Source organism: Diadema setosum, chromosome 1 (assembly GCF_964275005.1).
Source record: "Diadema setosum chromosome 1, eeDiaSeto1, whole genome shotgun sequence".
NCBI lineage: Eukaryota > Metazoa > Echinodermata > Echinoidea > Diadematoida > Diadematidae > Diadema > Diadema setosum.
This window is the reverse complement of record NC_092685.1, coordinates 24526104-24544315: the sequence shown is the minus strand read 5'-3', so window position 1 is coordinate 24544315 and position 18212 is coordinate 24526104. Positions and strand designations below refer to the sequence as shown.

The window sequence follows — 18212 nt, the reverse complement described above, 5'->3', positions numbered from 1 at the left end:
AATAGATCTGGGTTTGTTTATTATCACAATTTTAACAACGCAGTTTACAATGCAGATATTTCTTTCCTTCAGAATGGTCTACGAAGAACAGATTTGCGTAAAATGGATCACAACTTTCTGAATTCAATCATGTCGCATATTTTTCAAGAAGGGATGTAGAAAACGCGAATGGATTTTCAGAAGAAAATGAACAACGCATCTTCAATCCCTTCGGGTGCAACGATAATTGTATGAGATGACAGCCGAAATAATTTATGAAATTATCACATTCCCGCTGGGCACCAACAGCGTAAAAAAAAAGAAGAAATCCCACAAGTTACGATAAACGACACATAATGTTATGTTACTCTAATCATCGCGATCTCGCCGGTGGACAGTAGCGTAAAAATAGTTGAATAACGCATGTTAAGCTACCTAGTCGGTGTTCAGAAAAAGAAATTAACGCATTTAACAATTTGAATAGATCTGGGTTTGTTCATAACCACAATTTTTAACAACGCATTTCACAATGAACATTTTCTTTCTTTCAGAATGGTCTATTAGGAACAGATCTGATGTGTAAAAAGAATCACAACCTTCTTAGATTCATTCCTGTCGCTTATTTTTCAGGAACGGATGTACAAAACGCGAAGAGATTTTCGAAAGAAAATAACGCATTTTAATCCTTTCGGGCGCTACAATCATAAATTGTATAAGATTTACAGCCGATGTGATTCATGAAATTATCCCATTCCCGCTCGAAATCAGCGTAAAAATGCCTCGCATAAAGGTCCGGTAAACAACGCATGTATGTTACTTTATTTGCGCTGGTGTTTAGAAAAACTTAAACACATTTTATGCAATCTGATTTTGATAATAATAATATAAGCCTATGTTTCTCAAGAATGTAACGTGCTCTATTATATTCGAAGAGATTTTGGAAGAAAAATATCCATTTCAACCCCGACTTTTTTCGCCTTATTCACAAATAATTTACCTTTATTCTCTCGATAATAATTACCCATATTGTGTGATAACAATGCAAAGGATGTTCTAAACTTTCATCGATGGGTATATTATGACGTCGTGCTTATGTTTTTCTTTGTTTTTGATGCGTACGGTTATAACGAGGTACCGGCTGTAACGAGGTAATATCGCCGGTCCCACGGACCTCGTTACAGCGGGGTTTCATTGTATCAATATTTCAATGAAGAATGTTGGTTTAGGTAATGTGCTGTTTCTGCCATTTACAACAGAAATTTCTGATAGTGTGTGAATATTGGGTTGTTTTATACTGTCTTTTTTTTCTATACATTGTATAGTACTTTGCTGTTTCAGCCATTCACAACAGCAATGGGTTGACTTATCAGTGTCACCCATAGGGTGTGAATCCTTGATTGAGACCAATACAATGATTATGGTATATTGAATAGAAAGGTGATTTTGTTTTTGAAGCAAAGACTTTAAGGCCGTATGGAGTCAATGATAGCAATGTATTTAGATGAACATTATGTATCTTGACTTACAACTCATGATTTTATAGTCGCCTATATAGAATTTTCAAGTGTATTATATCCATTGTTTTATTTAACATGACATGATTAATTCATAGTATTTTTTTAAGGGTGAACAAGAGAATTTAGATATTAAATAATGGTATTAAGTCAAGGAACACACCAATGTATGAATTGAGGATGTCCAAATGTTTGAGGATGTCCAAATTGTGATCTTAAGACTTAGGGTATCCATTACATCCCTGAATAATGGAACTATTTAGACAGCCACTCTGCTATTTGAGATTTAGGTAAATATGAATGGGGCTTGGTTAAAAATACTGTACATTACAAGTTAATTTCCTATGCGGTATAATAAGGTTTGGCATGTTGATGAATTGTTCTAAGTATTTGAAATGCCTATACGGTATGGTATTTGTGTAATAACTCATGTATGAGTCATGCATGTGAAAGGTTAGATTTTGATCCAAAAGTTAATGTCATGTATCACGTAAATTACCATCAAGTGGATGGTGCAAGATGTCTTACAAGGAAACACAGTAACCCTGAAAGTAATTTTCTGATGTCAGTTTATTGACGATGTTATAATCAAAAGCGAGGTTAGAATACAATAGAACATAACAGAGCACGTTTGTTTTCATACAAAGAGCTATACAGTATAGTTTTATAAGCATGTGTAATTCTATTTTTCTTTGGGTGGGGGCCAATAATGTCATGTACAAATTACAGTGCTGTTGTAGAATGTTGAGTATTTCACTGCTGCTATGTTAATGAAGTCAAACAATGGCAAGAATAAAGTCTCTTAAGGGCAGGAACCTCACACTAGTATAATTATGTCAATGTGTGATTTATTTTGTGACAATGTAAGAACAGTAAATACCTAATATTTGAGCTAGAATATTTACCTTACGGTGTGATTTTGTGCTGCATTAAGTCATTGATTATAGGTTTAAGACATTGAAATGGGCACTTCTTGAAAAATTACTAAATCTGGAAAAATTAATAAATCATGCATCCAGAGGTTGGCAGCTCTGTTTCAGTCAAAATATGATTTCTTGCATAAATTGGAATATTTAAAAATAGATAGCGATTTTTTTTTTCTAATATGAAAGTTAAATTGCCCCCGTCAGTAAAGATCTAGTCTGAGGTTAAAATAGCGTTAACCACAGGTACTACCAAGAGGTTTGAGTTTTAGTCCATTGTATGATTTTTTTTTTTTTATAGCAGAAATAAATACATGCATGAGAATCACTAAGTTAGCTTCTACATAATTATTATTGCAATAGCTATACTTAAACAGTAATGCAGATTTATAGTACCGACAATAAGCCACTTAAAAAAAAAAATCAAAAGTACTGCAGTACTCCAACTTATAAACTGCAGAAGAATCATCAATAAAACTACCTCTCAAGTACTGCAATACTACTACAATGTACTGTGCTGCCTCAAAAAAGTACTACAAAATTTAAATGAGAATGGCATGAGTACTGCAAGTATTTCGATGTAAGGTACTGCGATTTACTGCCGTATATATACTACCATAGAAGTACTGTACTACAGTACTACCTCAAAAGTACTGCAAAATAACGAGAATGGCGAGAGTACTGCAAGTACCTCGAAGGTACTGCGATTACTGCCGTACTACCATAGAAGTACTGCCGTACTACCATAGAAGTACTGCAGTACTACCTCAAAAGTACTGCAAAATTACAATGAGAATAGCGTGAGTACTGCAAGTACCTCGAAGGTACTGCAATTACTGCCGTACTACCATAGAAGTACTGCAGTACTACCTCAAAAGTACTGCAAAATTACAATGAGAATAGCGTGAGTACTGCAAGTACCTCGAAGGTACTGCAATTACTGCCGTACTACCATAAAAGTACTGCAGTACTACCTCAAAAGTACTGCAAATATACTATGATTACTGCAAGTACCTCAAAAGTACTACGAGTACTGCAGTAGTTCTGCCGTACTACCATAGAAGTACTGCAGTACTACCTCAAAAGTACTGCAAATATACTATGATTACTGCAAGTACTTCAAAAGTACTACGAGTACTGCAGTAGTACTGCAATAATACTGCAGTATTTCCTGCAGTACTTGAAGTACTTTTTCACATGGGATTCACTATCCGGTTAGACAGTGGGAAGAGATTCTATCACCTCCCTAGGTGTCGGGAAATTTTCACAAACTCCAGGATCACCCCTCCCCTACCAACTCCAACATGTTGCTCCCAAACGTGCATGGTGAATACATGGCGTCTCGATGTCACCGTTAGGTACCCGAGGCTGCTTTGTTTTTGTCTTGGAATATTGATTCATTTCTTGTCATGACATGAGTGTATATTAATCTTTTTGCATGACTATGTAAAAATTTATGATACTAAACTCGTCTTTTTTTTCCCTTTCAGTCCAAAAGTATCATGACGTTTCAATTGTTCAGAAGGTCTGCTTTTGATAACTCACAGACTAACACCCTTTGAAGCTCCTTGCCTGTTCCCAGGCCCTAGCTCCACCCAATCCAGCAATCTACAAACGCGCGCAAATTCTGCCATGTGGTTTTGCCAGCCAGCTGTCGGAATGTGCTTTGAAGTTACATGGCAGCCTGGCCTGGCTGGCAGGAATGGGTGTCAAGTTTCAATCAACATCTGCTGTTGTTTTATTCTTTCACCTGACAGAAACACGGAAATCAGAAAGGTGTAGGCAGGGAGGTGGAAGAGAGAAGAGGTTTTTGTTGTGTGTGCGTGTGTGTGTGTGTGTGTTTTTTTTTTTGTTTTCTTTCGTTTTTTTCCCCTTTTTTTTTCCAATGGGATCGAGGCCAAGGCGTGGAAAGATCAGAGTGAAATGAGTACAAGTACACAGTGAAAGGAGTCGGGTAGAGGGGAGATGGAGTAACCAATTACCAGAAGCATTTTGAAGTACCATTATGTGAGAAAAAAAAAAAGAATGCTACACCTATTTTAGTGTTCCTGACAAGGCGTAAGGAGCGTGGTAATAGTCCTGAAAAATGAAACCCTGATAATTGTGATTTCTCTCTTTTTCTCAACCTCAGCTGTTTATCAACTTCACTTTCTTTCTTTTTTTTTCCCATTAAAACCTTGACATGCAAGTAATTTTTTTTTATTTTTATATTTTCTGACTTTTTTTTTCTGTTCGGGCAAGTGTTTTACACTAATTTGCAAATCTGCTTGCCCGATCGGGCAAGTGATTAAAAAAAGTTGTGTAGCACCCTGGTTTATGATGGTGCCTCAAAAATGCTTCGCTTAGAACGAATCGACCATTACTTAGGCGTGTATTGGTCACTACTGAAACGTTTGTTTGGAGAATAAAAAAAGAATGAATAATCGACCTGTTCTTCACTTCTTGTGAATGTGTTGGTGTGATTACGGTGTGCGTGCGTTCATAAATAAACATCAACATTTCCGAGGCCTGTAGGCTGTATGTCTTGCCCCTGACCCGGAAGACAATTCAACCTGTCACAAAACAGTTACAAAACGTAGTAATGATGAATGATGATAATGAAGTAATGATAATGAATATGATATATAATACAGTAATTGAAATGTCGTATTACTTGGGGCCCTCCCCAAAGTGACATTAGTCATGCGATTAAAAAACAAGACGGACTGTTGGCCAGTCAAAAATTTTGCGGACTATCCAAAATTGAATCTAACTGATCTGCCTGGCTAGTTAAAAAGTTAAGCGCGACCCCTGAAGAACCATTTTCCATTTCTGATTGTAGAAAAAAAAAATATATCCAACGTTTATTAGTATTTAATCAACTTACGGAGCCAAATGTTACCGTTTATCATTTTCGAATGTAAAAGCAAACAACCGACATTGGTTTCAGCATCTTACGGAGCTGAATGTTATCTTTATTCATTTCCGGACATGAAAGCAAACATCCGCTATTTATCTTAGCATCTAACTGAGCCGATTGATACCGTTAATCATTTCCAAATGTAACAGCAACAATGTGTTATTTTTTAGCATCGTATGGAGCATGATATTACCGTAATTCATTTCCAAATGTAAAAGCAAACATCCGACATTTATTTTATTATCGTATACGGAGCCGAATATTACTGCTGTCCACTTCCGAAAGTGAAATGAATCATCTGACAATTATTTTAGCAATGTACTTAACCGAATGTATACTGTTTTTCATTTTTGAAGGTCAAGGCAGAGATCAGACACTTAGCTAACCATATAAAACGCAGCTAAATGTTACTGTTATTCATTTTGAAATTTTATAGCAAATATCCGACATTTATTTTAGCATCGCATGGAGCAGAATGTTACTCCCATTCAATTCCAAACGCTAAAAGAATAAAACAATCATCTGACATTTATCTTGGCATCCTCCGGAGCCGAATGTCATTGCTGTTTACTTTCGAACAAACAGGCAAACATCCGGCATTTATTTTATCATCGCACGGAGTTGAATATTAGCTATTTCATTTCCAAATGTTAAGTCAAAATCATACATTGATATCACCATCGAACGCAGCTGAATGTTACTGTTATTCATTTCGAAATATAAAAGCAAACATCTGACAGTCATTTTAGTATCGTATAGCCCGTATGGAGCAGAATAAATACTGCAATTCACTTCCGAACGTAAAAGCAATCATCTGACATTATTTTAGCATCTTCCGGAGCCGAATGTTATTGCTATTTACTTTCGAAAGTAAAAGCAAACATCCGACATTTATTTAATCATCGTATGGAGTTGAATACTATTGTTATTCATTTCCGAACGTCAAAGGGATCATTTGATATTTACTTCATCATCTTCCGGAGCCGAATGTTATTGCTATTTACTTTCAAACGCAAAAACAAACATCCGGCATTTATTTCATCATTGTACGGAGTTGAATATCATTATTATTTATTTCTAAACGTCAAAGCAAACATTCGACATTTATTTCAGCATCTTTCGGAGCCGAATGTTATCCTTATTCATTTTCGAACGCAAAATCAAATATCTGACATTTACGCTGTTCATTTCCAAAAAGTACAATAAAACTCCCGTCATTTTGTGTGTGTGTGTGTGTGTGTGTGTGTGTGTGTGCCCTGGTTTTTGTCACCACAGAACCCCAAAACAAATGAATTAAAAAGAGGCACACTAACAGAGACTCCAACTCTCCCGTTTTCGACGGGAGATCTCCCGCCGAAAACCCATTTTTGCAAAATCTCCCGTTCTCCCGTTTGAGATTTAATTTCTCCCGCCCTGGTTCAATGTCTCCCGTTGGAAAGGATTTCTTACTTATTGCTATCGTATGTTGCAAAAATAAGCCTTAGATAGCACCAGAGAGCATCTATAACCCTAGGAACTTCGCGCTTCGCACACATTAACTTGGAGTCTCCCGTTTGCTAGGGGTTTCGGGCGGGAGAATCTCCAGATCAGAAGGTGCTTCGGGTGGGAGTCTCTGCACTAACGACAAAAAGAAAAATGGCACGTCTTTGATCACAGGGGAGCGACGTCAAGAAGAAAAGGGGCGGGTGTAAATTGTATGGCCTAGAGAATATCGTTTTCTGCCACATTCTGGGGGCATCACGGCCAAGAGCATCGACGGCTAATTTTCGAGGTCTGCTCTGATAATGGCACGCGAATTTTATTTGTTACGATCAAGAATTCTTTCTTGCCAAATCCGATAGTAGTATTTCATGTAGATAGCGTCAAACACGGAAGGGAGGTAAGTTTCATGTCATAATTTTAAGGAATACGCGGTCAAATAGAGCATGTCAGTGGCGTGCTTTCCGTGGAACGCTCGATAACCCGTTCTAATTTCCGCCTTTTCATTCTTATTGTACCACAACACAAGCACCATTTTATAGCCTCAAATACGATGGAGAGTTCATTTCCCATTCGCAGTTTCAAGGTACACAAGCACTGTAGAACGCAAGAGCATTCTCTTATTGTGTATACACTGTGGATAGATCGTTCAAAAGCGCGTTTTGGAGGAGTAGAGTCGCAATTTCATTAGTGGATTCGCGAACAATAGCGCACGATCTTTCCGTGGAACGTTCAAGAACCCGTCCTCACTAAATCGGTAATGACTTTGTTCTTGCCCGTTCCGCAAACAATAGCGAAATTTCCGTTAGTTTTCCAGCAGAACGGAAGGTAACGCGCCTTTTGTTTCATTTAAGTACCCCGTTCAGAACGCGTTCAGAACGCGAGCAGAACTGCAGTGACTTAATTCCCTGACGCCTTATATTGTTGTATGCATGTGACATCTAAGTTATTCATACACTGCAGTAGTCTTCTCATCCAGCGGTTACTGCACAAAAACTTCAAAAATTCATACCTTTTGAACGGAATGTCCGATTTTCCTCAAACTTTCAATGATGTGTTCTACTAATATAGCTACATTCTCTCAATCCTTATGTGTAAGAAGGTGAACTTGTCCTTTAAGGTGCTTCAAGTGCCAGTAGTGTATTTCAGCTTGAACACCCGGTTCTCATTTATTCAAAAGATTCCAAATTTCTGTTACCACATGCAATGTTTGTAGGAGCTCATTCTGTCTGCCAACAATGCCCAGCTTCTTTTACAAATTCCTTCATTTAAAGGAAACTGACTGGCAGATATTATGGTTCTTCAATTAAATCTATCTTCATTTGCTGCCCACCTGAGTACATTTGAAAACCACCACTAGCTCAGGTCTACAGTGTCCAACGTTATGATTGTGTGCATCTAAGTGAATTTACTATAGAAATCCTACGCATGTACGTGTCAACGAGGAGGTTGGCCATAATAAGTCTGTTAAACCTCTTGGTATTCTTCTCCAAATACGACTGCTCGCAAGAGCATGTTGTATGAGTATTTTCTGAAACATAACAGGACTCCGGAATCACATATACTGAGTCGGGCCAACTTTCGTAATACGGTCTCCCAACGATATGATTCCTGTAACGGCATGAAACCATCAAAACAGATAACACACATCAATGCACAAAAATCTACTTTAAACTCTTTGCCAGGGTCACTGACATGCCATTCATTGTATCAAATATCTCTCAAGGGCTATGGCCTATGTTACTGGATAGTATCAGCTTTCAAAACCTCGATTTCACAGGAAGATCGTGGACCTTCTTTAATTCACACATATATAAAAATACAGTGTCTGCAACTAGAATATCACTCAATGAAATGCAAGCTGAAATGTAATCTTCTACATAAGCTCCTACACACAAGCTCGACTGCATGCCTGCACGTACACAAATGAGATGTCTGTGATGCTACAGCTGTACATGTCCAAACACTGCGTAGGGAAATATTTTTGTCTGTTTGTGTGTACACACACGTGACTGGCTTGTAATGTCCTGGTACACAAACTGTGCACGAATGCCGCAGGTATTTGTATGTACTGTATACACGCATGCATTTTTAAGTTGATTTCAACCCTTCACAACATAACATACAGCTGGGCTACAAGGGGGGTGCTCAGCATGCTGTGCTAGTGGCACAGAGTAGCCTTGCCACATTATGCATGGCCTGATTACAGGCACACCAGCCTTCTCTCACACTGGGGCGATACTGATGGATAAGACATGTGTTTACATTGCAGGCACTACAGTGTAATAGACCTCTGGTCCATGACTCATATCTCTCCACATAAAATGTGCGTAACGAGTACCTCATTCTGTCCTGTACCGAGAGACATAAACACCCCATTATATCTGAACACCCCATAAGCATTCAACACACACACACACATGGATGCCAGCCTTCGGACAATACAGACCATTATAAGCAATGAGTAGATTAGGTTACTCATTGGCTGACCTTTCCTTTCAAAATGAAGTGATAGTGTTAATGAAAAATGCTCTCAGAGGTCATACTACTATGGGGATATTTTTCTGAGAGGATATCACATCAAATCACAGCATGCTCCCCCTCAAAACCAGTTTAACACAACGTAGTAACATTCTAACTTTTAACTCTATATTAGTACAGTATTTGCTCATGCATTTGATACACACACAAAGGAAAAAAAAACACAACACACCTATACATTGTCTGTTATTTACCAAATGTTGCTCCAGCAAAGTAAATTTTCTTTATGTTCACTGTTTTTATCTGTGTCTTGTGTGAGATTGATTTGCCCGCGAGTTCACTCACAATAGCCAATACAGGCACGTCACAAACAAAAGCGTACTGGCTCATGTTTCCAGACATGTGACTTTATCTAAAGTAAACACTCTGGCAATACGTGTGGCAATGCAGCGATCTTGTTAATGGCATGAAGGTCGTGCTTGCACAATATATGAGTATCGGTATTACACTACCAATTCATCTTTCTTACATTCATACAAGAGAGGTGGACTTTGCATCCATACGATAAACTACGACTAACAGTTACACGCCACAAGCTCAGCTGTCTTCTACCATCTGTCTTTCAAGCCTCTTTTAAGAAGTTCTGCCCTCCGATAAGATCCCTCCCAATTGGAACGATACATCTTTGGATGGAAGCGGTGTTGAAATAGCCATGTCAGATTTAATCTCGAGCTACCTGAATTTCGCCCGGAAAGAGAAATGAAAACATGCATTTGCACTCAGAATTTCCCACAATTTTCAGTGCATTCCTTGTTGACATTTACCCACCTGGCGCATTGTCTGATTCATCAACATACTATGTCTCTCACTGCAATGTCCATCACATGCTTCATCTTTTTCAGATGAGTCTTGGAAACATTCCTTTTGGAAAACAGCAAAGGAGTTTCTCCTATGAAGTCACAAAGTTTACCAATATTTTAAGCTGCATAATGGCAGATAACACAGCTTACACTGAATCTTTATGGTACTGCATTACAGCAAGATATCTATGCGGCATTAATCAAGCTTTTGCAAATTGGAGCTGACGGCTTTTTTCGCCACATGAGATTTTCAATAATTATCTGTGGCATTCAATGCACATAATAGGCGTTTTCACATCAGCCCGATGTTTCGAAATAGCGTGCTATTTTCTGACTTGGGAAATTAGCCCGATCACGAAATAGTGCGCTATTTGATAATGTGAATACAAATTAGCGCGCTAATTGATCGAGAACATTTCTCGAGTTCAACTCGGGAAATTTCCGAAATAGCAGGATAATTAATGCGAACTAGCGCACTATTTAATAATGTTCGGGCTGATGTGAATAGGAAATGAAATAGCGCGCTAATTTGAGATAGCGAAAAATATTTCGAGCTTGGATTTTTATCGGGCTGAAGTGAAAACGCCTAGTGTTGACAAGAACTTTTGCATGCACCTTAATTTCGGGAATCTTGGCACTCTTGAAATTTGCAAAATTAAAATACAAGCAAACATTCCTGGTGTTACAGTAGTCATTTCATGGTCAAACGAGTACCTTTTTAGGCTTATCATACCATAATTCTTGTGTACATGGAAGAGAAAAAAATGTAGATAAAAATGTTTCATAAATGGGACTTAATGCTTAAGGCCCAAACCTACATTATACTACCTCTCATCATTTGGAAAGAGCAAGTAGTGTAAAACGCAAAACAAATGGTGCCCCTGCTTAATTCATACAGATGATGACATCTTTAATCTATTTGGACTTTTAGAATTGACATTAGTTAAACTATTGACCAACTACCCCATTACTATCTTTAAAAAAAAAAAATTAGAAGAGTATACTCTACATGTTAGAATTTTTATATTTTTAATATTATTATTATTATCATTTTAGATTACTGCTTTGCATTCACTAAAACAAATGCGCAGTTGGTGCATACAAGTACATTTCTACACAGTACATTCCCTGCCATTATGACAAAACCCCATGAATTGGTAAAGTGCAGATGAAAATTATGAGTTGATTTGCAACCAGTGCAAGACTAATTGTAAAACTATGATGGAAGACTAAGCACTATGAAAATGTTGTTTCCTGTTTCAACAGCTCAATAATACGGAGTGTCTGAATGCCTATAAAAATCAAACAATGAATTCATGAAATATAAATGACTGCCTGTTTGTATTTATAATCATAGTCTACATGTCTTGAGACATCTTCAGATTAAAAAAAAAAAGAAAAAAAGAAAAAGAATACTTTCTTTGGGAAAAACAGCTCGCATTTGTTCTTAATGGCTTACACGAATAGACCTATATACATATATATATGCAAGAGCTCATACACAAAAAAAAAAAAAGCGTTGCAAAAATGTATTATCTAGTAACAGAGCTACAGTGTTATATGGGTACACAGAACTATACTGCTATAAGATATTACTTTTTCACTGGTACTTGAATAAGCAATTCCTGGTATTTCTAAAATTCTGGATTGTAAGATATTCTTACTAAAACTACTGGTTGTGGTTGTTTTGTTTTGTTTTTTTCCTTGTTTTATGTTATATTTTATAATGTGCACCAAACGATGTGTTCTTCACTACCAAAATAAAACATAGATGTCGGGGAGAAAATTTGCAGCAAGTCTCATGATAAGTTTTTGAGGAGAGACCATACTTGGCCTTTAAGGTCCAAGAGTACTATGACTTCATCTCATGATTGAGCATCTCCATGGACAATTGACGAGTCTTTGAGCCTGGCATGAAAAAAAAAAAATGGGAATTGAACGGCAGCTGTTCAAGCATGCCAATAACTGACAAAAACTACCTCATCTTGTCATGTATATGATCACTTTTTACATAATTCTACATAGCAACAGACCCCATGCAGACCTCATCGGACAAAACCCCGAACATACCCCTAAAAAATAAATTACAGGCAAAATACTGCACAAGAAGACATTCCTCACATCTCAGCCTTAATATACAACTGTAATTATATTGCCTTCTTACAGGGTGCATCCAAGACAGACAGACGATAAACCTTCAAAAAGCAAATGCTATAAACCCATATCCCTGACATGATTTACGTTGCTATCATAGTTTTTACGCCACTGACTCATATGATATAACAATTTGCAAATCAACTAGAAAATGTCTTTTTTTTTTTAAAGTGAATGTAACATTTATTGATAACTTATATTTGTTGAGGAGTTCAGTATTTGTGGTGAAATACAGGCCTTAACAATTTGATTTTCCTCATTTCACTTCACTTCAGCATAGCAAGTAAAACAGAAATATCTTATAATGCAGCTGTTGTTAATGTCTTAAATATAGCAATGATTATTCTCTCTAGCTGCACACTAGGAACGGAAGATTTACAAATTCATGTCCTTGGACAGTTATAATTCAAAAACCTATGTTTAACATTAACAAGAAAAAACATAGACCAGCCTCTATCTGAGGAACAGATGCAATGTACACCACAGCATGCATCACATTCATTTTGTTACATCTTATTACTGTACAAAGGGAGACTTCCCAGCAATAAAACTATCACTGGCACTATGGACATGCAGTATCCCAAACATACATTTCACATCATCGTGTGGTTGGCATAGTCAGAATAACATTAGTGAGGTTCACAAGCTGTTCCTAAACTTTAAGTTTAGGTCGAAAACTTGACTCGCGATGATTAGCTTGTAGTTTAGCACCGTGTGGACACACTCAAAAGTTAGCAATCTTAAAGTTTAGTCGATGATTAGAACCACTAGGCATCTTAGGGTTAACGCTCTCTCCACAAGCCACAGGGGGGGGGGTCCCCACTCATAGTTTCGCTCCGTGTGGACACAATAAGCAATGAGCTTGTGAGTTAGCGTGATCCTCACTTCTCGTTCGCATCCGGGTCAACCTCCAGCTGAGCTATTAGTATGGGCACAAGGTCATCTAGCAAGACGAATTTGTAACTAAAGTTTAGGTGCGCATGTGAACCTGAGTCGTGAATTCATGAGCAGAGCTAATCATCGACAGTTAAGTTTTTAACATAAACTTCAAGTTTGGCAACTGCGTGTGAACGTAACTATTGGTTCTCATTTCTCTCTCTCTTACTTCCTCCCGCCCCCCCCCCCCCCCCCCCCAACAAGCCACAAGTCTCCAGACCCTTTGAGGGGGAAACCAGAGGCATTCTGGTCATGTGTCTCTATGAATAGATGAACAGCAATATGAGCCCCCAGCAAGTGGTCGACACCTGTTACAATTCAATGACGCCAGAGTGCCTTGATGATAGCCTATGTATTGCCCTACACTGGGGTCAGCTGAGGTCACCACAGGGGCAACTTGAGACAAGCCAACAGGAAGTCACATTAATGACTGTCTAAGAGAAAATCTTGTGCCAGCCTCTGTACTTGAAGCAATTGCATATGAAGGTCGTGGCAGGGGAAGGAGACCATTGGTCAGCATACCAGTGTCGGCCATCTTTTTTTTTTTCTTTATCTGCAGGAAATCCATTTATCAAGTCATTTCCCTACGTACAGTATATGTTGGTTATAAATGCTATCTGTAGACTGGCGAGTGCATGGAAGTGCTGCGAAATGTGATAAACAGCCCCCTCGTGGCATGACATTTCACTGGGAGGGGTATTGAACTTACAGATGCCATAAAACTTACATTTGTACCAGGTACTGTAGCTATGAATGCCATATCACTTGTAAAACATGGGCACGTTTTCAAATCCTCAGAGTCACTGCAATATTTTCATAATGTTAACAACAGATTCTATGATATCTGCATGTTCACACTGACAATATCAAAATATCTCATGCAAAAAAAAGGGAGGGGCAACAAATGCTCAATTACACTCACACAGAGGAATGACACACAATTCTAAAAATCCCATTCTTTCACAAATCAGTGAGAGCAGCTAAAATCGTATAATTTTGCAAATTCACATTTAAGTTAAACAATGCCACCACCATGCAAATCTCCAATTTAATGTCACGACCCAAGCCGTGCCAAAGTTTCATTGTCAGAAGCCCCAAAGAAGTTGACAGAGCACAACCAACCGGTGCTTTCATTCACACCACATTCACACTATAGCTTATTTGCAAACACAACATCAGAAGATCAAATTGGTCTTATCAATCATCCATAATGTCTTATTGAAAATTAGTTAGGACTATGCCCTATATGTTGTTGACACCTGAGGTACAATCTGTTATCAGTTATGCTCAAGTCTGCCCTGAAGTGCACTGGTAGATGTGTAGAATTTTTCTGTGAGCAAAGTTTAGAGGCAGCTGAGACACTACCTTCTCAATGTGATTCCCTTGCAATACCACACACTCATTCGCAACAACCTGATCTGTGCTGTAAATGCCTCACATCAAAGCATGTTCTCCAGATCCCCTTCACCTTACGAAATCAGCATAAGCGACATCTCTTATCACAGTCAATATTTCTCTAATATTGCACTGGGCCGGGGGAGAAGTGAGCGCTGGATTGAAGGGGGTGAAACTTACATGAGGATCCTCGTGCTTCAGGAGGGTGGAGAGGGACTCCACACAGGTCTCCAGAGAGGAGTCCGAGGGCTCCATCTTGCCGCACAGCCTGGAGACCACGGCCATGGCAGAGTGCAGAGTGTCCTTGTGGATCATGGAGCCGTTGTCTCGAATGAACGTCAGCACGCAGTGGAGGCCTCCGGACTCGAAAACGGCCCCGGACTCGCGGGTGCACATGAGCTCCAGGACCTGGAGTTGGGTGACAGGGGACAAAGTTTTATGAATTCTGCTAATGCCAGCCTAATTGTCACAGTTTAATTTCTCAAAGATGGTAGCCCTCCTTTGTTAGTCCGTCTTCCTAGTAACTCTTCCACCACCATTAAAAAAAATAATAAAATCGATAAATAAATTCATAGATGACCCCATTGGCATGAAAATCTTTACTACATGCATGACATTACAAGCTGTTTCTCCTGCTTCTCAATATGTGTTCGAGCAAGGACTTCAAGATTTCAACAAGCAAGCACCAATTCTTTAATTAGTTGACACCAAGATTCAGTTGCCTCTGGCAAATGGGCAAGGGGTTCAAGTCCTTCAGAGGTGGCTGTAATGCTGTCAATACCGTTGGCTGCTTGGTTTAACTGTAAGCATTCAATGCTTACTCAGCGGTAACATAAAACAAGTCAATTCTATCCACCAATCACAATTTATAGCACCCTGAAAAGGAATACACACAATACATTTATATCTTGTGTCAAACCAAGATAGAAAACTCAAAATATTACTTAAACAGTGAAGATGATTCCTCCCTGCAATAACAAGGTTATGTCCATTTTACATTGTTACATAATCAGAGAAGGGCAGAAAAATGTTACACTATCCCTCAATAAACTGTGCTTCGCATTACTGTAACTTGTTGTTCCTCTCATCTCAAAACAAAACAAAAAAGCAAAGAGTAAATGATATCACATTTCACATTTGGCTTTCAGGCAAGGGTCAGATCGGGCATAAAATTTGACACCGAGCTGTGTGGCTACTGTAGCATTCAGTCTATTGTGCTGGTGGGTATGAAAGCAAGTATTGACATTCCTTGAAGAATGTGCAGCACACAATCCATCACATGTGAGCACACACAACAGGTCACACTGATAAATCAGTGCACCCCCCATATACATTGTACAGTTACAAAGTAAACAATGAGCAGGGTACTGATGTACACATCATACTTCTTTGTGAAGTTGACTCCAAGTTCACTTTGTTTTTAACTCGCTTGTGTCAGCCTATTGTGACTGCACTATGAATGGCCTTGTGGACACATTGTGCATCAGATATGAGCAAATACATGCAGTCTCATCTAACGAAACTTGCAGGTTAAACATACAGTACATTGTACTGTAAGGTTGAAATGTATTCTACTCATGATTCTACTGCAACTCTACATAGTTCTAGAGCATTGGCAAAAGTATCAGCTGCTCACAAAGCATTCTCATGGATGACGCTGACATGGTTTGAAGGTTATTTGTTTTGGTATTTTTCTGTGTGTTTGTTTCACCCATTTTTGTAGAATCTTGTCATCTAGATAGTTTCAATGAGCTTATTTAATTAAAGATGCTCATTCTAATCAATCCACAGCAAGAACTCCCTCGAACAATTCTAACTGCTTTTAATATAGGCCTACTCTCATTATCATTTCTCGTATTGTGCATGCCTTATCATTTATAATATGATAATGCTCCATAATTTGAGTATTAATGGATTTCACTGATGTTACACAAAACCCCTTGAAACTGAAAGAAGCTTTGAGATTTATATTGCTTGATTGCACATGTCAGCCAGCATCTGAATTTCTAGCAATACTTGAAAGCTACATGTATGAAAATCTCTTCCTTCACATAATGACAATTGTTATGTAAAAAATACATTGTTTAAAAAATTAGCAAAATATGTGCATATCCACAGGCACATTGTATGTGTTGTTTTTTTTTTTTTGTGTGTTGTTGTTGTTGTTTTTTTCTAATACAAACACTACATAAGTACATACCATTGCCTTAAGCTTTTGCTTAAGATTTTGCAGTTCAAAAGGAAATTGCTAATACTACAGAAGCACCCACTTTTCTTCTACCAGCAGCAAAACTGTCCTTACTAAAATAAATCCCTGGATTTTTGCTGTTCTGGGGGATCAACACCATAAGCAGGAAATTGACCTCCACCAAAGTTCAATGAGAAATGCCAATTAGCAAAATTAGTTCCATAGTGTACACAGGGGGTACAAGGGAAGTCTGAATACAATACGCTATATACTGTGCGCATTCCAGACAGTAACCACTCTCATAATAGAAACAGGAAGTCACAACAAAGCATTGTTCATTCAGACATGACTAAGTATGAACTGTGTGAAAGTGAAATATGGAAAACTGTGTCAGCAGTTATCCAATTGCCTTTCAAATTAGAAGGCATTTGAATGATTAACAATAGCAAATTTTGACTCTGTGCTATTAAAACCAATGTACAGTATACACAGTCTTAGGTTACCACTCTTCCAAAACACTCGTTTGAAAACATGGGATGATTATGAATGGTAAAATCGACTTCACCTCCTTTCTCTTTGCAGGTGAATTCTCTTCAATGCCCATGTTATTGTATGTCTGCAGCACGGTAAACATCACTAAGCCAAGATAAATCTTTGTGCACTGACTCAATTTCTGGCAAATAGGCCTACAGTGTACCAGTGTGATGAGTTAATAATACATAATGTGTGTGTATATGAGACTACGAACCCCATAGACCTACATGCATGTAGCTCACACTGTGTACAGATTGTATGTCACTGCAAATTCTAGTTCACAGATTACATGTACATTGTAATCTCCAACCAGTGGCCTACATTTCCAAGCTCGCTGTACTGATCTGCCATAAGCATCTGTATACCGTATTCTGCTCACAGTGCAAGCGAATGGGGCATGTATTACTCAGTCAAAGAGGGCAGACAAAAGAAGACTTTGGAGTAGGCAGCAAGGACAGTCTGTCTTTTGTTTCCAGCAGTACGTCCTGAAAGTCACAGCACAGCACAAGAGGACAATTATTACCAACTTCCCACTCAATGTGGAGGTACAACAAACTGTAGCTCAATCTGGTGTGACACACAATACACAAAGATGTGCACCAGCAACTTTGGGGGGGCTCCCATCCATAACAGTGGATATGGGTGACGGAGTACAAAAAAGAAAGAACAAAATTCCCATCCATGCAGCCTCTGTAAATCATGTTTATAGGGGACCCTCCCATTAATGCCACTCACTACCTGGTAGTCAGAAATATTTAGATTACCCAAACACTTCCAGTCCCTGATTCACATCTCACTGAAACTGGTTGTAAACTGCTTTCATATGATATTGTAGGTTGTCAAAGGGCAAAGCTGAACTCTATGTCGATA

The 18212-nt window shown here is 38.4% G+C and overlaps 1 protein-coding gene across 1 annotated transcript in view; it reads right to left on the bottom strand.

Annotated features, from left to right (window-relative positions):
* The window catches only part of LOC140235097 (E3 ubiquitin-protein ligase HECTD1-like), a 94728-nt gene that overhangs the window by 62147 nt on the left and 14369 nt on the right, over nt 1-18212 (bottom strand). The window contains exon 4 of the mRNA XM_072315137.1: nt 14801-15028. Coding sequence (XP_072171238.1) covers nt 14801-15028 — 228 coding nt within the window. The remainder of the gene's footprint in view (nt 1-14800; nt 15029-18212) is intronic.